Source organism: Lynx canadensis, chromosome D3, assembly GCF_007474595.2.
Source record: "Lynx canadensis isolate LIC74 chromosome D3, mLynCan4.pri.v2, whole genome shotgun sequence".
NCBI classification, from domain to species: domain Eukaryota; kingdom Metazoa; phylum Chordata; class Mammalia; order Carnivora; family Felidae; genus Lynx; species Lynx canadensis.
The window spans coordinates 73987664-74011162 of NC_044314.2; the positions used below are offsets into that span (position 1 = coordinate 73987664).

General features: G+C 48.7%; 3 gene segments (V, D, J or C); all 3 read left to right on the plus strand.

The window, feature by feature from the left end:
- Positions 1 to 23499, plus strand: part of LOC115528231 — a 917695-nt gene that overhangs the window by 814633 nt on the left and 79563 nt on the right.
- LOC116738411 overlaps positions 1 to 23499 on the plus strand; it is a 688014-nt gene that overhangs the window by 617886 nt on the left and 46629 nt on the right.
- Positions 16324 to 17508, plus strand: LOC115528233. The segment is given in 2 exon segments: positions 16324 to 16435; positions 16593 to 17508. Coding segments are annotated over 2 exon segments (453 nt in total).

Here is a 23499-nt window from a genome sequence, read left to right on the forward strand (position 1 = left end):
GTGGCCTTCCTCACCTGGTGCAGGTGACTGTTGCTGCCTTGCACCTGCCAGCCTCTGTTCTCCTCTCTCCCTCTACAGGGACTGGGGACCCATCTCCTCTCCCAGCCACCCTTCCCTCTCAGATGCACCCCCCTTCATGTTCCTGCTCAGCTCAGTTAGTAGTGGGATGTTGGAGAAAGCAGTGATAGGTAATCCATGTGGGACCCCAGACACAGCGACAGGACCAGAGGCACATGTAGCACCCTAGTCCTTGTGGCTGAATTTGGATAAGGGAGGAGCAGAGAATAGTAACCACTTCCCTGAGTGGCCCAGCCCCCAGGTGACTTAGGTAGAACCCACGGCTGATCTGAGCCCACCTGTGTCAAACCTCCACCCCAGCATCTTCCTCTCAGAGGCCCCTCTATGAGCCCATCAGCTGCCAAGGGACCCTGGCTTATTACCTGGAAATGGACTCTTACGACACCTGACCACACCCTCTGTGCCCCGAATGCTCACCTTAGGAGAAAACACCATACAGGCCCTTATCTGGATTGGAAATTCAGGTCCCTCAGGTTTGTCCTCTGCTTTCAGATCCTCTAGCCACCCCTCTGCTTCTCCCGAGGGCGCTACTGGGCTTTTCCCACATGATTCTCACTGCTTGTTTCTTCTTTCCGTACATCACTAGAGTAGCTGCAGAGTTACCACTTCAAGAGGACTTTTTCTTGTTCATACAAAATTCTCTTGATGGAGTATGTGCAAGAACAATGTGGGTCTGAATAAATGTCCACTCTGTGAATGCTGTCCTGTTTCTGTCTCTGTGGCATTAGTCCCAGGTCACCCGCCACACACACACATCAGCCCTGCATCTATAATTGGAACCAGTAAGAGCCATCCTCTGAGTCCTGTGTCCCCCAGTGCTAAGCTGTTGTCCCACATGCATGACCTCCCACCATCCCCAGGGACAGGTGCAAAGACGCCTCACTGAAACCTGGGCTCTCCTCCTCCAAATGAGTCTATTCATGTTTTCATGGGTAATCTGGGCCCCTCATGCCAGGATGTGAGGCAGGCAGGAGCCATGCATAGAAAAGTCATTCCTCCCTGGGGCAGCAGTCCATGGAGCAGGACTCAGCATCTGAGCTGTAGGTTAGGAATCTCCACTTCACAGGGGAGGCCCTAGCACCTCCAGCAGCCAGTGTGGAGTGGCCACCAGGGGGCAGCAGAGATCACCTGCCAAAGCCACCTGCAGATGGGACAGTCTGGCCATTAGGGCTTTTAACAGGCAAGGGGGGTTAGCAACCAGGACCTGAGACCTTAAGGACATTTTTCATCTGTCTACAGTGTCATCCTTCACTCTCAAGGACATATTCTTCAGGGTGTATGTGTGTTGGGTCCTGCTCATGGAGACATTGCCCATTTCTCTAACACAGGTAGAGGCACTTGGTCTGCCACCAACTCACATCCCAGCTCACTTTAATGGAGCTAAAGCACTGTCACTGTCCACAAACACCAGTTCTCCCTGTGACCACGTTTCCCACTCCCTCCCCTTTGCCAACAGCTCTCTACCCTGACAGACACAGCTGCTCCTCCTTCCTGGAAGTTCCTCTAACCTGTCCCTCCACTCATCTCTCTCATGGGAGGGAGAGGGCACTGAAAATTCAGTTCTTCCCTGTTCCCAGTACCTGCAACACTGTAATTTCTCGGTAAAGTTTTTTTGACTTAACTTGTAAAGTAAAATATTTATTACGTATTTTTTTACAACTGAACACAACTTAATTATGACAAACATTCCCTTGAAGAGTTACTAAACTTTGAAGCCCCCTCTCATTCTCATATACAGCGATCATTTCTTTTCACACTTGATCTGTCCCTGTCCCTCACTGCAAAATGGGGATACTAAGACACAGTGCCCATAACCTGCTGCGGGAGATTACACCCGAGAGCCGACTCTTACAGCACCATTAGTAACTCCATATGCTCTTGACAGAGGATGAATTTTATTTGGTCTCTGTGGCCCATGACCTGTGATCTGGGGTAGGACGCTGCACTTCTGTGAGCCTTATAGTGTCACTTACAGAATGTGTTCAGAAAATAAAGACACACTCCACCTTTGAGGTCTCAGTGTCCAGGCCAGCCAAGGAGCAAACCCAGGACATGAACTGGGAGGGAGATATCAGCCCCAGACTGTGGGACCAGGCTCCTCCTCCCCTCTCTGTGTCCCTAGGGGCTGAGCCCTTCTCTGAACCCCTGAGGCTCAGCTTATTTGCATAACCAGCAGGTCTCTCAAGAAAGGGGATAAGACAGGCCTGGGAGGAACTTTGCCCAGCTTCTGGGGTCTTGGTAGCAGCATCAGGGCACTTCCACCATGGCCTGGACCCCTCTCCTCCTCAGTGTCCTGGCATACTACCCAGGTGCTGTGCCCAGGCTCACACCCACCCCAGCCTCAGAGATATAAGACAAAACTGAGTCTGACTCTGAGCTCAGCAGGGAGCTGTCTGGGGTGGGAGGGGTGGGGGGGGCGGAGGGGCAGGATGCCTATTACACTGTATGGGATGAGGGACTAGAGGGGTGTAATCCCTCCACCTGTGCTCACTGGCTCTGTGTGAGCCCTGAGGGGGTGGTCCTGAGCAGAGAAAGGCGTGGATGGGTTCTCATTTTCAAGACTCCATCCACTAGCCAGCCCCATAAGCCTCTGGGACTGAAACTTATAAGAGGAGTCACCCTAGAGCCCAGAGAATTCCTAGAGCTCTATTCAGGCCAGGCAGCTTAAGGGATTTCCTGGAAATGGGTCCTTCATCTTCCAGCCCAACTCATTTTTTCTCTCTTGCAGGTTCTGTGGCCTCCTATATGCTGACTTAGCCCTGCTTGGTGTCAGTGACCCTGGGACAGACAGCCTGGATCACCTGTGGGGGAAACAACACTGGGGGTAAAATGTTCACTGCTACTAGCAGAAGCCAGGCCAGGCACATGCTGGTTATCTGTTATGATATCGATCGGTCCTCCGGGATTCCTGACCCATTCTCTGGCTCCAACTCAGGGAACATGACCACACTGACCATCAGTGGAGCCGGGGCTGAGAATGAGGCTATTACTGTCATGGGTGGAACAGTGGTAATGTTCACAGTGAGATAGGCAGTCAAAGAAATGAGACACAAATCCCTTGCCCATCTGTGTCACACTCTCTTCCAGCCCCAGGAGGCCTTTGGACAAAGCAATGAGCAGGTCTGACCCAGGCCCCCAGATCTGAGTCCCCAGAACCCCCCCAGCCCACCAGGCTTGCTCTGCACAGGGTGGATCAGGAGAGGATAGGCCCACAGTTATTGTGACTATGTTTCATTTGTTACTGTGAGTGGAGGAATGACTGAACAGGTTAGAAGACATGGAAGATATTTTCTAAAGACCAAATCTTTTAAAACTTCCCAAAATGAAAATTACATGATTTGAAACACACTGATATTGTCAGCAGATTTGACGCCACAGAAGAAGAGATTAGTGAAGTTGCTTTTGTGGCAATAAAAACTATTCAGAGTGAAACACAAGAGCAAAACCTAGAAAAAAATGAACAAGGCCTCAGTGTGGTTAAGACAACTTCATGTGGCCTAAAGTGTGTAACTAGAGTAACTGAGGAAGAGAAGATGGGGAGCAGGTGGTTAATAGAAAAAAAAAACATTTAAAGAAATAATAGCCAAAAATATTCAAAATTGGTAAAACTAATTAGCCAGGATATCCAAAGCTGAACAAACCTCTGGCACAGGGAACATGAGAAACAGCACAACACGCATCATAATGAAATTGCTACAAACCCGTGATGCAGACACCCTCACAGCCTGAGAGGAGACGTGTTCCTACAGAGGATACAGAGGAACCAGCTTCATGCTAAGAGCATAGTTCTCATTACGAGTCGTGTAAGCAAGAAAACAAAATATTTGCCACAGACTCTGAGTCTAAAGTTATCTCTTGTCTAGCAAAAGAGCAGGACACAGGATTGAAAGCGAGAGATGCCTAATGCCCGGGAAAAGACAAGAGCCCCAAATAAAGGTCCTTGCCCCATTTTTATTAGGATCAGAAGGCTTACAAACATGGTGACGGATGTGCACAAAGGGACAATGAATCTGTGAACATTAACTCGTGAGGGAAAGGGGGTCTTGAAGATATTCGTGGTTAGGGGTTTGGGTTAATACAAAACAAAATCCGGACACCGGGAAGTGGGGAGGAAGGTTGTTTACAGCGGACACGAGGCAGCACCCCTGTTTATCTTAGCCTCGGGGATAAGACAGGTAGGGGGAATAACCTCAGGTTGACAAGACGCTTTTTCTTTTGTTAACCATCTCTGCTCTGGGCTGCTTTGCCTGCAGTGCAGCAGTCCATAGTCCAATTCACCAATTTACCTAACCTGGCCCTATTCTCCTGTGAAAGCAACTTTTCTGCTATAGTACTAAATTTGGGGTGCTTTCACCCTGAATATCTAATCTTGTTATTCCTATGTATAGGGCACCTTTGTACCATTTCTATTTCAGGCCTTTGCCTCTCTCTGTCTCTATTTTGGGGGGCTCTGCACCCCCTCCCTATTTTGGGGTGCCTTCGCATCTCCCTATTCCTGGCAACTTTGTGCCTTCCTATGCTCGGGGTGCCTTTGCACCCCCCTATTCTTGGGGTGCCAATCTGATTTACCCAAACTCAGGTGTGAGCATTTTATGACTTTGTATTTCTTTATGCCTTGTTAACCCATTGGTGTAAACCCAGGTGATTCCTAAGCTGATCCCCCACAATACTAAAAAACAAACAAACAAAAAAAAACAAACTTGTCAACCTTGATCTTTCTCCCACTGAATATGTCATTGAGAAGGAAAGACAAAATAAAACTTTCACAGATTGCAAACCTCACGGAACTGACCACCCACAGACCCTCACCACAGCAAAAGTAAAGGACGCCCCTTGACAGAAGGAAAGGGTGACAGAGAGGAATGAGAATCTACACAAAGATTTTAAAAAGCATCAGATATCATAACCACATATATAAATATAAAAACCTTTTATTGGTTAATGCCTATAACAGGTATTCAACTGTTTATAGCAAATATACTAACAATATATTTTGATTTGTGGAGTAAAAATAAAAATATGACAATGAGGACAGAAATGATAGGGGAGAGAAGACCATGTTATGACATCCTTATTCTGCACATAAATGACTCATGTCACTGGGAGGGACCTTGATAAGTTAGATGTGAGTGCTGGAGGGCTCCTGGGTGGCTCAGTCAGTTAAGTGTCTGACATTGAGGTCATGATCTCACAGTTCACGAGTTCAAGCCCCATGTTGGGCTCTGTGCTGACAGCTTGGAGCCTGGAACCTGCTTTGCATTCTGTGCCTCCCTCTCTCTTTGCTCCTCCCCCACTTGTGTGCTCGCTCTCTCTCTCTCTCTCTCTCTCTCTCTCTCTCAAAGATTAATAAACATTTTTAAAAGTTAAAAAAAAAAGAAGTGAGGGCTGGAAATCATACAGAAACAATGATAACAAAACCATTTTAACAACAAAGAGTAAGAGCTAATAAAGTGCATAACTTTGGATTCTGCAGGAAATACAGATTCCAATGGACAAATATCTCACTTTGTTCGGGGAACAATGAAAAGTATTCCAGCAGATGTACCATTAGCAGAAAATCAAGAGGAGGATGGTGGATTTACATCTTTAAAATACTGAAAGAAGAAACAAAACTGAGTATTTCATCCAGGGAAAATGTCCTTCAAAAATGGAAGCTAAATAGGTGCACCTGGTGGCTCAACTGGTTAAGATTCCGACTCTTGATCTCAGCTCAGCTCGTGATCTCTTCATTTGTGAGATGGAGCAGGGCATCAGCCTGCTTAGGATTCTCTCTCTCCCCCTCCCCAGCTCGTGCTCACTCTCAAAACAAATATATAAACTTTAAAACATTTAAAAAATTTTTTTAATTAAAAAAATTAAGTCGCGCCTGGGTGGCTCAGTTGGTTAAGCATCCGACTTCAGCTCAGGTCATCATCTCACAGTCCATGAGTTCAAGCCCCGCATAGGGCTCTGTGCTGACAGCTCAGAGCCTGGAGCCTGCTTGGGATTCTGTGTCTCCCTTTCTCTCTCTGTGTCCCTTCCTCACTCATGCTCTGTCTCTCTCTGTCTCAGAAATAAACATTAAAAAACTTTTTTTAAGAAAAAATTAAAAAACAAAAATGGAGGCTAAATAAAACATTTCTACCCATGCAAAAACGGACAGAGGTTCTCTTCAGTGAGACCCATATAAAACCAATAATCATGGACATCCCTCAGGCAGGAGGAAATGATTCCAGAAAGAATCTAAAGCTACAAAATGAATGCAAAAATCAGAAATGCTAAGTGCAGGGATAAATACTGAGACTGTGTATTATCTAAATCTCTTTAAAAGATAATTCACCATGTAAAGCAAATATAGTAAGTATGTATGTTGGAACTTATAATACAGCTAAAAGTAATAGGTGTGACAATGGTAGGGGATAAGCTAAGAGACAAAGCTAGAATTATGTTCTCAGATTCTATGTCATGTGGTATAACATCACCTAAATGTAGGTTTTGATGAGTTACTAATAAGACAGCAAGAACTTATAGCTAATTAGTAGAAAAAAGGAGACAAAATGGAATCATTAAAAATGCTCCATTAATACAAAAAGAAGAGAGAGAGAGAAATGCACAAAAGAAACAAAACACGGCACCAAGAAGAAAGAAATAGCAAGGTGGTATATATAAACGATATTGCTAATCACATTTTTAAAATGGTCTTGTAACCACAATTAAAGACAGAGATTATCAAATTCAGTTAAGGGCAACACCAAATACAGGCTACATATAAAAGCATACAGTAAACAAAAGATACTAATATTTAAGCAAAGTCCGAGACAAGTTCCCAACCAATTCTGCTCCACAATGTGGAACATAAAAAATTTGCAGGGAACAGAAAGACAAACTGGAAAGATGAACACTTAAGAATAGTTGGGATGGGAAGGATGCCTGGGTGTCATGATCTCATGTTTCCTGAGATCAAGCCCCACATCAGGCTCTGTGCTGACAGTGTGGAGCCTGATTCTCTCTCACCCTTTCTCTCTGCCCCACCCCCCTCTTTCTCAAAATAAAAACAATAAGCAGTTAAAAAAACAGAGATGGTAGAGATTGTAGTATTAATAATAAAGACTTAGGTGCACATGTGAACATCAGTACTAGAAGCATCACCTATTCCCACCATGACCCAACTGCATTAACTGGGATGCGGAAACATCAGACTGGATTCCTAAGTGGACAGAAAAGGGGTGGATATAGGATATCACACATGGCTCCTAGACCACGACCCTTTGCAAATTCAAATGCAAAAAAACAAAACAAAACAAAAACAAAACACTTCAGTTTACCCTGCACTCTCCCTTGTAACAACGGGCCAGGCTAGGGCATTTCACCCTTGGACACATACAGGAATCACACCTGTCCTGCCTCCTGCACCGTGTATGTGACCTGTGTGTGCTAGCTGGAGAGAGCAGGGGGGCAGCTGCCTGGGGGAGGCTGGGCTCCCTGGTCCACATCCTTTCTCAGGTGACAGGTGCTTTGGGGTGACCTGACCTGCAGGAGGGAAGCTCCTGGTCTGAGTCCTCCTCCACCAGCAGGGCGCAGCAGAGCTGCAGCAGGAGCCGCAGGACAGAGGCTGGGGCTGCCCAGGTGGAGCCTCACAGGGACACCAGGCCTGGGGGGGCAGCAGGTGTCTGTCCAGGGTTCAGTCATCAGAAGAGAGTCGGGATGATCCATCCTATCCCTTCAGGCTCTAGGGGCCACATTCTGGGGGTCAGACTTACACAGTGTCACCCAAGACATTGACAGAGGTCTTGACACAGTTAATGCTTTGCTTGGGAATGCCAGTCCCCTCAGTGTCCACCAGTGTTCCCAGGGAACTGACTCTGTGCTGGGCACATCCAGAGATGGCCTGACCACTCACCCTCAGCCTCTCGTTCCCTACCTGCAGGACACCAGCTGCTTTGCTCAGGATCATCTCAGAGGGCAAGAGATGGGGCACTCAGAGCCCCTGGTGCCAGGAAGGAGTGTCCTTAGCCTCCTTGTAAGACTGTCTGCAGAATGAAGTGGATTCTCACTACCTGAGATCACAGCTCTGGTCCCTGGGCTGTCCTAGGGTCAGTGAAGGATCCAGCTTCCTGCAGGGACCCCAGCTCTGGCTCCAAAGTTCACCCCATCTGGGAAGACATAAACCTGGGGACCCTAACAGGACATGGAACTTGAAGGCGACTTTTTTAGTCAGGGATGGTTTCTCATGCAATTCACATGTTTACTTGAAACACTGATGAGCAAACATAAAGGAATCAAAGCGTTGACAATGCTACATGCTGGCCTGTTGTAGGATGGGGGGTGTCAGAGAGATGAGACACCACTTGTTACTAGACCAGAAGTTGTGATGAACCTCCAACAGGTGGTTGTTGAACAAGAGGACCCTCACAGACAAAATGATGAACAAACATTCTAATGATAAAGCTCCACATTCTAATGGCATGCCAAGGATGGGACCACATGCCTCTGGGGATGCAGAGGGGACAGGAAGCAGTAGTAGGAAGGTAATGAGGCCACAAGACCACCTTGCCCTGAATCAGGTGTTGTCTGTATCTCTCAGAGGGCCCAGCCCAGCCCCATGGCCATGCTCCTGGGAGATCACAGAGGGAGCCAAGGACTGACCCCAACATGGTTGTGTGAGATGGTCATGATGTGGTCAGCTCCTGGAAGGTGACTGATCCCAGACATTGGAGGCCAAGGCAGTTTGGTCTTTTTTTTTTTTTTTTTTTTTTTACCTGACAGCAGATTGCAGGAAGTTGGGGGCTCTCCTCTTCCTCCTCAGTCACATATTCTGATCTCACAATTTGTTTATCTACTAGGGGTCCCAAAAGTGTAGGAAATTTGCATAGCTTCTAATAATCACTGACCCAAGGACCTGGAAGGGAATACGAGAGGCTGGGGTACAGCCCAGCAGTGCTGTGGGTCTAAGGAGGCAGGGCTCTGGGCATCCCCACCATGGCCTGGACCCCTCTCCTGCTCCCTGTCCTCAATCTCTGCACAGGTGCTGCCCCTGGGTTCCCCACACAGGACCTGAGCTGGGCCTGCCCCAAACCATGAGCTCAGCCCCAGCACAGCCTCAGTATTGGGAATGAGAGAATGAACCACCGGATATCACAACAACCTGTCTTCTGTCTTTTCAGGCTCTGTGGCATCCAGTGAGCTGACTCAGCCACCCTCAGTGTCAGTGGCCCTGGGACAGACAGCTACAATCACCTGCTCTGGAGATGTACTGTCAGAGAAATATTCATCTTGGTACCAGCAGAAGCCAAGCCAAGCACCCGTGCTGGTCATTTATAAGGATAGTGAGCGGCCCTCAGGGATCCCTGACCGATTCTCTGCCTCCAGTTCAGGGAAAACAGTCACGCTGACCATCAGCGGGGCCCAGGCTGAGGATGAGGCTGACTACTACTGTAGGTCATCAGACAGTGCTAATAAGGTTCACAGTGACACAGGTAGATGGGGAAGTGAGACACAAACTCCTTCCCAGTCTGTGTTCTCTCCTCCAGCCGCAGGGGGCTGGTAGACAAAGCAATGAATAGATCTGGCTCAGGTTCCCACATCTGATGTCCCCAGGCTGCCCCTTCCCCACACCTCTCCAGGCTGGCTCTGCAAGCGGTGGATTGGCAGAGGATATGTTTGCATCTATTGTAACTATATTTAATCTGTGACTGTGAGTGCATGAATTACCGGATATATTAGGAGCAGATATAGAAGACATTGTTCAAAGACCAAATCTTTTAAACCTTCTCTAATGGAAATCACATGATCTGAGATGTAAAAATACACAGATGAGATTTCCAGCAGATTACAGGCTGCAAAAGAAGTGATTAGTGACCCTGATGTCATAGCAATAGAAAACGATTCAAAATGAAACACTGAGTGAAATAGCTGGAAAAACTGAATAAAGGCACAGTGCAGGGAAGACGACTTCACTCCACCTAAGGACTGTAATTGGGAGTACCTAAGGCAGAGAAGGTGGGGAGTGAGTGGTGACTGAAAACATCTGAAGGAAAAAGAGTCAAGAAGTTTTCAAATTTGGTGAAACCCATGAACCAATAAATCCAAGAAGCTCAACAAAGACCAGGGAACAGAGAACATGAGCGCACAATACACATCATAGTGAAATTGCTACAAACCAGCGATGCAGATACTCTCCCAGCCAGAGAGAGGACACGTGTTCCCTACAGAGGAACCACCTTCATGGTGGGAGCACATTTCTCATTACATGTCATGAAGCAAGAAAACAGGAGAGCAATGTCTTCAAAATACTTTAAAAAAAACTGTCAACCTTATTTTTTTTATTTGTTTTCTTTATAACCCCATCCCCTCCTTCACTCACCCTCCCACCCCACCCACTGGTAGCCATCAATCTGTTCCCAATAGTTAGGAGTGAAGACAAAATAAACCTTTTTCAAACTGTGAACCTCACAGAACTAATCACCCACAGACCCTCAGCATAAACAATAGGAAAGGACACCCTCAGACAGAAGGAAAGGGACACAGAGTGAAAGGAGAATCTATACAAAGATACAAAAAGCATTAGATACCAGGGCGCCTGGGTGGCTCAGTCGGTTGAGTGTCCAACTTCAGCTCAGGTCATGATCTCATGGTTCGTGAGTTTGAGCCCCATGTCAGGCTCTGTGCTGACAGCTCAGAGCCTGGAGCCTGCTTCGGATTCTGTGTCTCCCTCCCTCTCTGCCCTTCCCCTGTTCTCTCTCTCTCTCTCTCTCTCTCTCTAAAAAACAAAAACATTAAACATTTTTTTTAAAATGTATCAGATATCAAAAACTAAATAGATAAGTATAAAAATATTTTATTGCTTAGTGTCTATTTAAAAAGTCAACTGTTTAAGTGGAAATAAGAATGATACGTTGTGATTCATAACGGATGTAAAAACAAAATATATGACAGTGTCGGCAAAAATGATGGGGAAAGAAAATCATGTTATCACCTCCTTATTCTAGATGAGAATAACATCACATCACAAGGAGGTACTTGATAAGTTAGGAGGTGAGGATTTCCATCCCTAAGTTAGAATTAAAATAAAACCATTTGAACACAAAGAGCAAGAGTTAATAAGGTGCATTAGTTAGGATTCTCCAGGGAATGCAGATTCAATAGGACAAGTGTCTCATACACCTCGATGTATATTTATGTTACACACACACACATGCAGAAAGAGACAGACAGACAGAAATGTATTTTGAGACCTGGGTCATGCGGTCATAGGTTGGCAGGTGTGAAGATACAGGGAGACAGGAAGGCTGGACATTCAAGCAAGACTGATGTTGCAAAGTTCAGTCTAAACATAGTCTAAATGTTTGACATGTTAGCTAGAGACAGAGAAGAAAATTAAAGGATACAAATCAAATTTCTAAAGATGAAATCTACAATGTCTCTGATTACAAATAAAACAGTTGAGTGACAGCACACACGACAAGAGTAACAGGCAAGGGAATGTGAAGACACTGCATAGATAGTGCAAAGTGAAAAACAAAAAATATTTAAATTTTTTTTAACATTTATTCATTTTTGAGAGACAGAGAGAGACGGAAAGTGAGCAGAGGAGGGGCAGAGAGAGAGGGAGACACAGCATCTGAAGCAGGCTCCAGGCTCTGAGCTGTCAGCACAGACCCTGACGCAGGGCTCAAACTCATAAACCATGAGATCATGACCTCAGCCGAAGTCAGACGCTTAACCGACTGAGGCACCCAAGTGCCCCCAGAAAAAAGACTTAAAGTTGAACAGAGAATCACCAAGCTGCAGGGCACCTTTAGCAATGGAACAGAATGTGACTGTGTCAGAAAAGGAGAGAAAGTGGGAGTGCAGACATGGAAAATACCTGAAAGGTTATTGGCTAAAATGCTCTAAATGTGATGGAACACGAGAGGGACAGATCCAAAAATCTCAAAAAACCTCAAGCACAAGAAATAAAAGGAAAAAAGAAACAACTGTATCAATATCAAACGCTCAAGGCAGTGAAAAGGAGACCATCTTAGAAGCAGCCAGAGGAAGTTAAGCAACCGACTTCAGCTCAGGTCATGATCTCACAGTTCGTGGGTTCAAGCCCCGCATCAGGCTCTGTGCTGATGGTGCAGAGCCTGGAGCCTGCTTCAGATTCTGTGTCTCTCTCTCTTTCTCTGCCCCTCCCTCACTCGCACTCTGTCTGTCTCTCTGTCTCTCTCTCTCTCTCTCTCTCTCTCAAAAATAAATAAACATTAAAAAAATTTTTTAATAAAAAAAAGCAGCTAGAAGAAAACACACTCTGCACTCGGGAACAAAGAGGAGGATTCTAGTGGATTTTGCACTGGTGGAAATGCCAGCAAGAGACAATGGATTAACATTTCTAAACTACTGAAAGAAGGGGAGAAAATAATGCTTCACCTTGGGAAAATATCTGCTAAATGAAATCTAGATAAAATTGTTCACACATAGAAAAACTGACAGAAGTTTTCACGAGCTGACCCATAATAAGAGCAACAATAACGGACATCCTTCAGGCAGGAGAAGGTGGTTCCGGGTAGAATCTGAATCTACAAAATGAATGTAAAAATCAGAAATGCTAACTATAGGGGTAAATATTAACATTTTTCCTTTAAAAGATAATTCGTGGTGCACAGCAAATGTAAGAACTAGGTATATTGGAATTTCTAACATGGGTAAAATAATATGCATGAAAATCATAGCGAATATGCTGAGAGGTGAGAGACAGAAGTATGTTATCAGGTGTTCACACTCCAAGCAACGTGGCAGCATATGAGAATGTACACTATTCCAAGTTACTGATAATCCGATAGCAAGAACTTATAGCTTGTAAGCAAAAAGAGATAAAATGGAATCATGAAGAAAAAATGTTTCATTCATCAAAAAAAAGAGAGACACATGGAAAGAAGGAACAAAGAACAGATAGGACAGGAAAATAAAAGCAAGATGCTGTATTGAAATGATAATACTAATCACATTCAGGAAATGGTCTAAAAGACAAGGTTTGTCAGACAGTTTCACAGCGGCACCAGATGCTGCCTACCAGAAAGGCAAATGGAAATGACACGGAAATGTAAGCAACATTTCAGGATGACTCCCACCCCATTCCGCTGCACAATGTGGAACATCAAACATTTACAGGGAACAGATCAAAAATCTAGGGAGATGAATTGAATCCTTAAAATAATTAGGATAAAACCTTTTCTGTTATGGATTTTACGTACAAAAAGAAGGTAAGAAATATTTGCAAAGTACACTTCATGAGAACAGCTACAGAAATGGCCTCACATGACCCTTCCCCTCCTAGCCTTTAAGACTCTCAAACACAGAGTGACAAGAGCTCCCCTGCAGAGCCAGGAGCCGAGCACAGCTCCTCATGAGCCAGATCCCCATGAAGCCCACCCAGAAGCACAGAGATTCTCTCCACCAGCCTAAGAAGGAGCACTTTCACAAGGACCAGTGAGGGCATGAGGGAGGCTTGAGGTGACCAGGCTCAGCTGTGGGCTCAGGAGACAGAAGTCTAGGGTCCCCACTATGACCTGGACCCTCTCCTGCTCCCCTTCCTCACACTCGGCTCCGGTGCTGCCTCCCAGGCCCTTCCCACAAGGTTCAGCCCCCACAGGACACTGGGCATGACTCTGACCGTACTCTCAGCCCAGGGGATGCTGCAGAAGTGGGACCCCTGAGAATGAGCCCCACAGTATCCTGAACCTACAGGCACTGTCGTCCCCTAGAAGACTCATCTGCCCTCTGTAGAGTGGCCATGAGACCCCTGTCACTCCCACCTGCTTAGGGGAGCACAGAGAGAGGACCAAGCAATAATGCAAAGCAGAGCATCGGAACCCAGGCCAGGTCTCCGCACAGCCAGACAGCCTCCACCATCCCCACAGACTCTCCAGCTCTAACCTGGGACACCTCCCTGCTAACCCACCCCATGTACAGGCTGAGGAGGCCCCTTTATAGGTCAGGCCAGGATGGGGATGGCAATGAGCTGAGGGACAGAAGCCCTGCTGCCCAGCCTGGCCTCACACTCACTCCTTCCCTCCTTGGTCAAGTTCTGCCCCAAAGAGCCCAGGGACTAGTGGGCTCCATTCCAGGACTTGACCCACTTTCCTCTGTTTTCTGGGCACCTAATCTCTCGGGCCTTCCCTTTACCTGCCATGAAATGAAGAAGCTTATATTGATATAAGAAACACTTTTTTTCACATTACATAATACAAAATACTGTTAAGAGTCTTATTAATGAGAGAGACTCCATGGGGTCTCAGTGAGTTAACTTTGGTGTAGGAGCCTCATGTGTTCCTCTGTGGGAATCCAAGGGAAAATTTTTGGCTAACCTATGACCTCTATCATGTGCAACTATATCCAAGTCTGAATTAGCAGATTCCTAATTTCACCAAACAACAGACGAGACTAGTTTACAAATCCTGCCACACCACGCGTCCAGGAGAGGTGGGTTGGGATGAAAAAAAACAAACTAGAAAAGATAGTAATAACAATAGGATTAAAGGTTTGGGTGCTCAACTGAACTTAGTGCCAGAAGCATCACCTGTTGCCATGATGACCCAACTACACTAATAGGGATGCAGGAGGCATCAGTCTTGATTCCTAAATACACAGGAATCTGGTGGCTGTGAGACATCACATAGGTTTGTCTGGACACTGACCCTTTTCAAATGCAATAGACCTTACACTTTACTGTTACACTCCTTTTTGTAAGAAGACTGTGGGCTAGGCCAGGGTATTTCAGTCCTGGGATAAGTATAAGAATCACCCCTGTCTTGCCTCCTGCCCAGTGTATATGACCTGTCTGTGCTGGGCTGGGGAGGGCAGGGCCAGCAGCTGCCCATAGGAGGCTGAAACCCTGGTCCACACCCTTTCTCAGGTGACAGGTGCTGTGGGGTGACCTGACCTGCAGGAGGGAAGCTCCTGGTCTGAGTCCTCCTCCACCAGCAGGGGGCAGTAGAGCTACATCAGGAGCTGCAGGATGGAGGCCGGGGCTGCCCAGGGGGAGCCTCACAGGGACACCAGGCCTGGGGGACAGCAGGTGTACAAGTTTCCATCCTCAGAAGAAAGTGGGGACAATCCAACCTGTCTCCACAGGCTGCAGCGACCACATTCTGAGGTTCTGACTCGGTGTCACCCAGAATATTGACAGGAGTCCTGACACACTGAGCAGGAAATGAAGGTCCTCTACCTACCAGCGTTCCCAGGGACTGACTCCTCTGTGCTGGCCACATCCACGGATGCCCTGACCGCTCATCCTCTGCCTCATCTTTGCCACCTACAGGCCAGCTCGGACCCTGGGCTGCAGCTGCTTGCTCAGGAGCAGCTGAGGGAGAGAGCAGCAGGCAACCGGGAGCTGCTGGTTCCTGGAAGGAGCGTCAGCAACCTGCTTATGAGACTGTCACCAGAGTAAAGTGGATTCTCCCAGCCTCAGGCCACAGCTCTGGTCCACGGGCTGTTCTTGGTTCAGTGACAGCATCCAGCTCCCTTCAGGGACCCCAGAGCTCACGCCTTGTAGGAACGTGTGACCTTGGTGACCCATACAAAAACCAGGAAGCTTAAAATTTGCTTCCAGTGGTGTTTCATCCTTTTCACATGTCTATATAAAACACTGATGAAAACATTAAAAGGAACCAAAGGGTTGACAATACCAATTTCTGCTCTCTTGTGAGATGGGGGAGTCATAGAGATAGAAACTCCACATGTAAGTAGACATACTTTGTGGTGAATCTCCAACAGCAGGTGGTGTTTATTGAGCAAGCCACCAAGCAGAAGGTGATGAATGAACTTCAGAATGAGAGAGTTCTCCATTCTAATGACATACCAAGGATGGGACCAGAGTGTGTCTGTGGGACACAGAGGGGACATGAGGCAGGAGCGGGGGAGGGAATGGGGCTGCAGGACCACCTTTCCCTGAATCAGGTGTTGTCTGTCTCTCAGACGGCCCAGCTCACACCAGGGCCAGGCTCCTACAAGACCCTGAGTCAGGGCACCAGGACCCCAGGCAGAGTGGGTTGGAACAACGGTCTTATGGTCAGATCCCGGAAATTTCACTGTGATGCCAGACCTTGGAAACCAAGTCTGATTTTCAGACCAGAAAGTTCCTTGCAGGAAGCTAGGGCTGCTCTCTTCCTCCCTAGTCACATGTTCTGAAATCACAAGTGACTAATCCATTTGGAGCCCCACAGAACAATAAATTTGCATAAATACTGACAATCACCTCCCCAAGGGCCTGGAGAGAAAAAGAAAAGCCTGGGTGAGACTGCCCTGCTGCCCTGCTGTGGAGTCTCAGCAGGCAGAGCTCTGGGAGTCTCCACCATGGCCTGGACCCCTCTCCTGCTCCCGCTCCTCACTCTGTGCACAGGTGCTGCTCTGGGGCCCTGGGCACAAGTTCAACCACCACAGGACCTGACTTGGGCCCACCCCAAACCCTGAGCCCAGCCCCAGCACAGCATCAGCAGTGGGTCCCTGGACATGAGCCTCTGGACCTCAAACCAACCTCTCCTCTCCTGTCTTTTCAGGTTCTGTGGCCTCCAGTGGGCTGACTCAGCCTCCCTCAGTGTCGGTGGCCCTGGGACAGACGACCACGATCACCTGCTCTGGAGATGTACTGAGGGAAAGATATGCATATTGGTACCAGCAGAAGCCAGGCCAAGCCCCTGTGCTCCTAACTACTAAAAATACTGAGCGGCCCTCAGGGATCCCTGACCGATTCTCCGGCTCTAACTCGGGGAACACAGCCACCCTGACCATCAGCAGGACGCAGGCAGAGGACGAGGCTGACTATTACTGTCAGTCCTATGACAGCAGTGGGAACGCTCACAGTGACACAGGCAGATGGGGAAGTGAAACACAAACGCCTTCCCTGTCTGTGTCACACTCTCCTCCAGCCACAGAAGGACTGTGGACAAGCAATGAGCAGGTCTGACCCAGGCTCCCAGATCCCAGGTCTCCCGAGATCCACTCTGCCTTCTAGGCTGGCTCTGCACAGGGAGGGTCAGGAGTGCATTCAGAGCTGACAACACCAGGCTGCCTGGGTTCTGAGAACCCGGGTACGACCTGGGGATAGAGGGCCTGGGTGGAGGAGACAGAAGGAGGTTTTTGTCCAGTGTCACTATCTCTGCATTTTTATATGGTGGTCACTGGGCCACTGTTCACGCCAGTCACCAGGATGAGAGTCCCCAATGTTCCCATGAGCTGAGCTCCTGATGACCTGGCATCATGACCCACCTCCACTTGAGGGGAGCAGAGGGTACAATAGTCACAGTGTTGTCATCCATACCCCCACATCTGGGTTCACACACCACTGCTGCCTGGAGGCCCTGACAGCTCACAGGGGTCCTCCCCACTGGGAAGTGCTCTTGGTTCAGACAACCGCCTCCCCAGGTTTCTGCCCCTTCTCAGAGAGGTTCAGGTGAATGCCGGCCTGAGTGAATGAAGGCCCTGCCTCAGGCTCAGATGTCCTGAAGGTCCCAGCTTTAGAGCTCCCTGCAGGAATCATGTGATGCATCTCTCTGTGTGGGTCACTCTCCTGCCCAGTCTGGCCTCCCTCCTCCTTCCAGATCTCCTGCACATGCACTTCTCCATCTCAGAGTCTGCTTCCAGGAACCTAATCCATGATGGCCGGCATCTCCAACAGGGTCCCCAGGGACCTGAGGAGGCCACTGTATACACACGAAGCTGGAGTTCCTCCCCCAAACCCCCAATGTGCATGTCAGATCCTCAGACAGATCAGATTGTTACTTGTCATTTTACACAATGGAAAAAAGATCCAGATACACCAGGTGCTCTTAGTTCTGAAAGACAGTGGCAGAGCCACATCCATTTTCTGGTGAATGGGGGACACTGGGGCAGCTGCCTCCTCCTACAAAGTGACCAGAAGATGGGGCGCCTGGGTGGCTCAGTCGGTTAAGCGTCTGACTTCGGCTCAGGTCATGATCTCGCGGCTCATAAGTTCAAGTCCCGCATCGGGCTCTGTGCTGACAGCTCGGAGCTGGGAGCCTGCTTCGGATTCTGTGTCTCCCTCTCTCTCTGCCCCTCTCTCACTTGCACTCTGTCTCTCTCTCTCTCCAAAATAAATAAACATTAAAAAAAATTAAAAAACAAAAACAACAACAAAAACAAAAAAGCAAAGTGACCAGAAGATACACAGACTCATAAGTGAGACACAAAATGAGTGCTGCCTCACTTCTACCCACCAATTCTTGCATAAGAATTTCTCTTCCCACCTACCCTCCCCAGAAATATAGACAGAAAACAATTCTGTGACATACAGTTCAGCCTGTCAACGTTGACACTTAATAAGCCACCACAGTCCAAACTCGCTCAACTGAAATCCACTCAGATCCACACGAACCAGTCTCTAAACAAAGAGTGCATTGGTAGTCATGCTTCCACCTAATAAGATAAAACCATCCCACGAACAATTACAAACATGCTCACCCTTTTCCCCAAGAGGGTACGATATACACATTTTTCTGCTAGAGATATTTATTTTTATCCCTGTGGATTTGATATCTTGCAACTTCCATATTGAGATGTAAATTACAGTGAGCACACCTGATGTTAGGTGATAATGGGATGACATAGAACAAAGCAAAATCCTATGAATAATTTGCCTGCAAACACGTTCATATCAACACAAGGAAGAAACGCTTGTTACCACTACCTGTGGTTGGAGTGGTGTCTGTAATTACCTTCTTCACTACTCACTCCATATCCCCTTCCCTCAGCAAACACCTGAGCTAGTTGCCATCGTTTCCTGTTGGTAGGACTAGACCTTCATTCTGGAACGTTCGTCCATTATCAGACCTGTGGAATTGGACTGTGACTCATGCATGACTATAATCACAGACCCAGGGAGTATCAGGGGATCTCCTGAACCCATATTCTCTTGCTTACCCCAGTGGTGTAACAGAGACCCCATTGCTCCATGACAGACCTCATGAAACACCCCAGGCGGTGCCGCTACTTTGAAATACTACCAGGAGGAGTCAGAGGGAGCCACGGCACACTCTCTACAACCAGAGCAGCACAGTCCATGTCCTGCTGGGATTTCACCTCCTCCTCAACACACAACACATGTGACAGGTGAAAAAGGCCCCATTTAAACCATGTTTTCCAAATTATTACAGGGCCTAGAAACTGAACAAAGCTCGGGTGACCACAGCAGGAAAGTTAAGCCTCAAGTCCCAGGTGGCCGAGTAGAACCAGGAGAGACAAGCAAAGGAAGTGAGATTTTCCGTGTGGCCTAAACCAGAGCAAGTGGAGCTCAGCAAGCACAGAATCCCCTGAGGCAGGGTGGGGGCGAGCAGGGGCTGCTCCACCAGATGCACCTGCAGCAGGTCTGGTGGGGCCTGGGCATCTGCATGTGGAACAGCTCCCAAGTGAGCCTATGGTGCTGGTCCTCCCAGGACCGCATTCTGAGTGGCTTCACTCCTATTCATCTGTGGCTCCCAGCACAGGTGAACGGCCCCCCAGGGCGGCACAGTTGTGACACAGGTGTCCTGCTCTCCCTCCCACCCAGGATTTACAGGGTCAGGGCCCTGCCCTCACCCCTGTCCACATTGCTCGCCCACCCCCATCAGGCCCGTAGACAGTCTGTCCTGACTCAGCCTCCCTAGGTGTCTGGGGCCCCTGCACAGATGGTTACCATCTTCTGTGCTGAGGCAGCAGGGACCCTGTGGAGATAATAATGTCTCCTACTACCAACGGCTCCTGGCACAGCCCCACGTGCCTGAGAAGAGGGGTCAGGAATCACACTTCACAGAACCAGACTCCAACTCTAGCAGCACACCCTCTATAAGCTTCCCGGGGCTCCTGCCAGGCCCTGAGTTGATTATTATCATGCTTCCTACGCAAGATGAGGAGGGGGCTCTTTCCAAGAGATTCCCAATGAGGAGAAAGTAAGACCAAAGCCACCCTGGGCTGGCACTGCTCCCCTGATGTGCCCTGTTCTGTGTCAGTCCCCCTGGCATGCGACATCTTGTACGTTCAAGACTGAAGAAATGTGGCTCTTCCTTGCTTACCACGTGGCAAAGTGGAAGCGTCAGCTCAAAGAGCCACCTGGGCAGGAGGCTGTGTCCAGTCTGTGGTCCGTGTGCTCAGACACCTGCCTGATCTGTTCAAATGGCTGGGACAGTGCAGGGCTGTCACTTGAGAACCCGCCTCTAGCTACACACCCGTCCTGGGACAGGTGCCATCCGTCCAGATGTGCAGGTCTACCCTCTCTTCCCAGTAGCAAGGAGAGGCCTGGGGAGGGTGGATCCTGGCCTGACTTGTGTGTAGCCTGACACGGCAGATCCCTGTGCGGTCCCTTCACCCTTCAGAATGACAGAAGTGGCATACAGCCCAGCTCTGGAGTCCTGAAGGACACCGAGCCCTAGCCTTCGATTCCTCACACATCCTCATAACGTCCTTTCATCTCCTGTCCCCATGTTCCCCTGGCTCCCTGCCCCTCAGCCCTCCCAGGGTGTCCATGCTTCCCTAGTTACCAGAAAATCATGCTTCCCTCTCCATTCACGGTACTTGCTCAAGATGTCCAGGCAAAGCCCTAAGACTAACAGGCCCGTGCTGAATATTCCCCCAGGACCCCACATACAACCCTTTGCAATGTTCTTTACACACAGAATAGGATCTCACGAGGGGCTCCTGGGTGGCTCAGTTGGTTAAGCGCCTGACTTTGATATCAGTTCAAGTCACGATCTCAGGATTTGGGAGGGATTTGTCTCCCTGCATCCAGCTCGGCACTAATAGCTCACAGAGCTTGCTTGGGATTCTCTCTCTCCCTGTCTCTCTGCCACTCCCCTGCTTGTGGGCAGGCTCTTTCACTCTCCCTCTCTCTCTCTCTCAAGAAACAAACAAACAAACAAAAACGAATAGGATCTCATGAAAGCCACCCTCACACTTAGTTCAGTCCTGTGAGGGAAGATGGTGCCAGAAATCAGGCCCTGACACGCTGACTGAATATACACTGTGCATGCAGATAACTCCCACTGGACACTGCAGAACGTTCTTTGGGACCAGACAGGCACTCAGACCCGGGGCCTCCTCCTGCTAGTCACTTCCACGTGCCCAGGGAAAGTCTGCAGCTCCATTCAGGCAGGAGCAGGGTCAGCCCCACCCAGCCTTCCTCCAGCCCCTCCAGCAGGGAAGGAGCCCACCTCTGTGTGTGCTTAGAGACCATGTCCTGACCCATCACCTGGACCCCACATGCTTTCTCCTCCCCTCTCTCCTCAGTGAGCACGTGATGTCTAATTCAGCCTATTCTATTCACTAACAATCATTGCTTCCATTATGTGATTAGTTAGCTTGTTGGTTAATTAGTCATGTGACTTATGACCTTGTGTGTCTGAGGGGGGTGGGGAGTAAGGCATGTGACTATAACGATAATGCTTATGTACAGACTCAGAGGTTATGTTCCCTGCAGGGACTGACCCTGCTGTCCCCAAACACACACCTGCCACATGTTCCTTCTTCCCATCCTGACAGCAGCTCCAAGGTCACTCTGCAGAGAGGCCTCTTCCAACGTCTCACCACATAGCACCTGCCTGTCATTTCTTCTGATCTCCATCTTAATGGCCTACTACTGAATGGTTTTCTCCCTGCCATTATTTTATTAATTCACTGATTGGTGGTAATCATTTCCCTACTGGTCAGTAACATTTTCATGTAAAACATACACATGATAATCAGAAACAGGAACAAAGTCTGGAGTCAGATGGCTCTTCTCCGGACACTCACCAATTCCAAGAATTCCCAACTATGTTCATTTTTTGTCCCAACAGCCCAGCCACGGAGCTTTGCTTTCTTTCTTGCTGACAATAGACAGGTGCCTGCTGCGGCTCCAGCTGTCACACCCGTGCTCAAGAGGAAAGGCACTCCACAAATCTGGTCTCTTTCCTTACTTCATGACAGCGAAAGTCCCCAAACAGATCCCCAGCTGAATGGCATATCCACTGGCCAGTGCTGAGCAACAGGGTCCATCCTGGCCCAGAGGGACATGGGAATAGCAATGGCTTGGCTTTCAAATGAATGTAGAACACAAGACATAGGTAGAAGGCGGTAGAGACGTCCGCTGTGTCACCAAAACAAGTGTGTCCACTACGCCGCCCCTCCCACAGCACGGAAATTCTGGGAAAGAAACTGTGCCTTCTTCGTAGAGATTTCCCAGGATGGAAAGTCAGCCAGACCGAAGTGGGTCTCAATACATGTTTGTTGAGTGTGTGTTCTCCTGTCTCTGTCCTTGGAACACTAGCCACCATGGCCCTATTTGGTGCACCAGCTGACAGCACTAGCAAGAGGCAGTCCCCGAGTCCTGTGTCACCTCCTGCAAGGCCCACAGCCACACCCATGACCACCCACCTCCCCAGAGACGTGGGCAGTAAAACCTCAGATGGGCCTTACCTGCTCCTCCCATTGGCCTGTTCCTATTTTCATGGATACTCTCATCTCCTGAAGTCTGGCCTTGAGAGTGGCAGAGGCCATGTAGAAAAGAGCGGTTCCTCCCCTGGGGACAGCAGTGCATCAATCAGGGAATCCTACTCTGAGCTGTGGGTTCTGAATCTCCAGCGGGGCAAAGGACTTCCCCGCGCCTCCAGCAGCCAGTGTGGAGCCACCACCAGAGGGCAGCAGAGATCACCCAGCAAAGCCACCTGCACACAGGGAGGCTCCAGGTATCAGGGGTTCTAACAAGGAGGGAGGGCTGCTCACCAGGACCTGAGACCTGTGGGAAAGATGTAGTTTCTACAGCACCACCTCTGACTCTGATGTAAAATTCTGACTCGCTGTCTCTCAGTTCTGTGCCTTGTAGATTTGTCTCTGTCTCTAGCACAGGTCCAGTACTTCGTGCCTCTCCAGCCCGACCCATTCCTGCTAAACTCAGCCACTGTCAAACCTTGCTAAAGCTGGGTCTGTCCCTGGCACTGAGCACACCCCCCAGAGTACTGAGGCATAGGATCGATAACCTGTCCTCGGGACAGAAACCTACAATACCTCAATGGCTCCTTAAAAATCCATGTGTACTTGGCAAGGGAGGAATTCGGTTTGGGTTCTGGCGTTCCTCAACAGAGATATAACTTAGGAACCACACTGACCTAAGCCACCTTACACTGCCTGCAGAGGAAACGTGCTCATGGGTTCAGAAAATGCAGACAAACGCCACCTGTGAGCTCAGCCAGGACAAGCCACCCCAGGAGCGAGGTCAGGACACGGAGAGATACGGAGTGTGGACCCAGCCTATGCAACCAGAGTGTAAAGCAGAATTCCCTGGGCTGAGACCTCCCTGAGAGGTCTGCAGGGCTGTCCCTCCCCTCTCTGGCCCCTTGGGGCTGAGCCCTTCTCTGAAACCACAAAGCTCCTCAGCAGCAGCCCCTGAGCCCTGGCTGATTTGCATAACCAGCAGGTCTCTCCAGCAAGGGGATAAGAGAG